The sequence below is a fragment of the Trichinella spiralis genome (genome assembly GCF_000181795.1).
Source record: "Trichinella spiralis strain ISS 195 chromosome Unknown Scfld2697, whole genome shotgun sequence".
Classification (NCBI taxonomy): Eukaryota; Metazoa; Nematoda; class Enoplea; order Trichinellida; family Trichinellidae; genus Trichinella; species Trichinella spiralis.
In genome coordinates, this window is record NW_003529636.1 from 1 (window position 1) to 1,639 (window position 1,639).

The 1,639-nt window shown below is 33.3% G+C and overlaps 1 protein-coding gene across 1 annotated transcript; it reads left to right on the forward strand.

Annotated features, from left to right (window-relative positions):
- The first annotated feature begins 1,005 nt into the window (after window positions 1-1,005).
- Tsp_15702 (conserved hypothetical protein) lies at window positions 1,006-1,380 on the forward strand. Its single transcript, XM_003368316.1, has one exon. It carries the CDS (start codon window positions 1,006-1,008, stop codon window positions 1,378-1,380), a length of 375 nt encoding a protein of 124 aa, XP_003368364.1.
- The last annotated feature ends 259 nt before the right edge of the window (window positions 1,381-1,639 follow it).

Genomic DNA, 1,639 nt, shown 5'->3' on the forward strand with positions numbered 1-1,639 from the left:
GCTGAATTATACATAATTCGTATTACCGACTCACTTGATCAGACAATCTGCATCTTTGGTAGCATGCATGATGTAAACTGCAAGTGGGTTCTACAAATATAACGTCGTATACTAATTGCATTCCGACGACAAAAAAGTTGAAATAGCGGTGAAGACAAAAGGAACATCCTAGCTTGCAATCTCAAAGCACATCTGTTTGTTGGAGGTTGTGCTCCAAATTCAAAATGACGTCATGTCGAAACTACTGAGGCCAAAATAACTGATTTTTATCAAATGCTGCGCACACACAATCCGGCGCCTTCTGATCACCTAGCCAGAATTGCCAATATCATATTAAGTTCAATATTTCCTATTCTTCTATCCTGCTGATCCTGCACTTCGATACTTTAAATTATCATTGACAATTTGATAGATAATAATTCGCAATATCATACTACCTGTAGTGATATTGATGATATGAAAATTTAGATCAAAGAAGTGCTATTGCAGTGTTCAAGTTAAATTAAAAATATAATGCAATAATTCAATTTTTACATGAATTCTGATGATGAGAAGTCAAATTATATTTGACATATTAAAATTATTCTTTTAATTCAAGAACGTTTGGATAAACATGTGCGTTGGTCAGAGTTAAATTTTATGCGGAAGAAAGAGAGAAATTGTCAATAGCAGCTGGATTTCGAAAAATAAATTATCAAAGCAGCGGCATCAAGAAAAATGATTAAACTGTGTCACACAATTTTTTCTGTTTTCCAGATATTTTCAACGGATTGGGGTTTACATTTCTAAATTTCAAATTTTATTTCCAAAAACAAAACCAAAAACAAAAAAATATAGTAAAATTTTTATTTTTAAATAATTTTTAACATTAAAATCTTCAAATAGCATTTCTATTGAAATTAACTATATAAGTGAATTTGAAGAATAAAGCATAAATTTAATTAATTAAGCATAAAGCATTTGAAGCATAAATTTATTGAAAATAATTTGGATGACTAGAAGAATATGAAATCGAATCAGTTTTTTGATGACGGACCAAGAATTTTTTCAAGAACATCCTTCTTCAACGTCGCCGTGCTACCAGGAGGGGCTGGTTGGTCCGAGAGATCTTTCATCATAGTCTTTTCTTTCTTTCCATTATTAACATGTAAATCATACCTGTGGTTTCTAAAACAGCGCAAACCTTGGCAAAGCGCAACAAACCAACCATTTCGCACCAAATTAAAACGAAACTGGATTACAACTGACGAACAGGGCAATCTGAAGCTGTTGAAACTTCCAAACGCTTACGATTTAACCCCTTTTCCGGTTCAAATAACCCGACAGCATTGCCGCTTTATTCAACAATTTTGCACTCTTCTTGTTTTGCCACGAGAGTAGAAGGATGAGGATCAACGCAAACCTAAAAGCTCACTTAATCAATGATGGAATAATACCTCATCTACTGAAAGAATACCCTAAGCGCTAACAGATTTGGCATTTGGTGTTTATTTGCTTTCTGCGATACTAACTGCATGGATGACAATTATGTTTATTATACAGTCCGACTACACCTACATCCAAATATGCATATACACACCGTTTTTGATCTAGGAATTATGTCTTTTATTCGTTACGAGTATATCGAGGATACTATATT

Excerpts from the sequence above, each read along its gene's own strand:
- Tsp_15702 (XM_003368316.1), top strand. The coding sequence starts at position 1,006 with ATGAAATCGAATCAGTTTTTTGATGACGGACCAAGAATTTTTTCAAGA.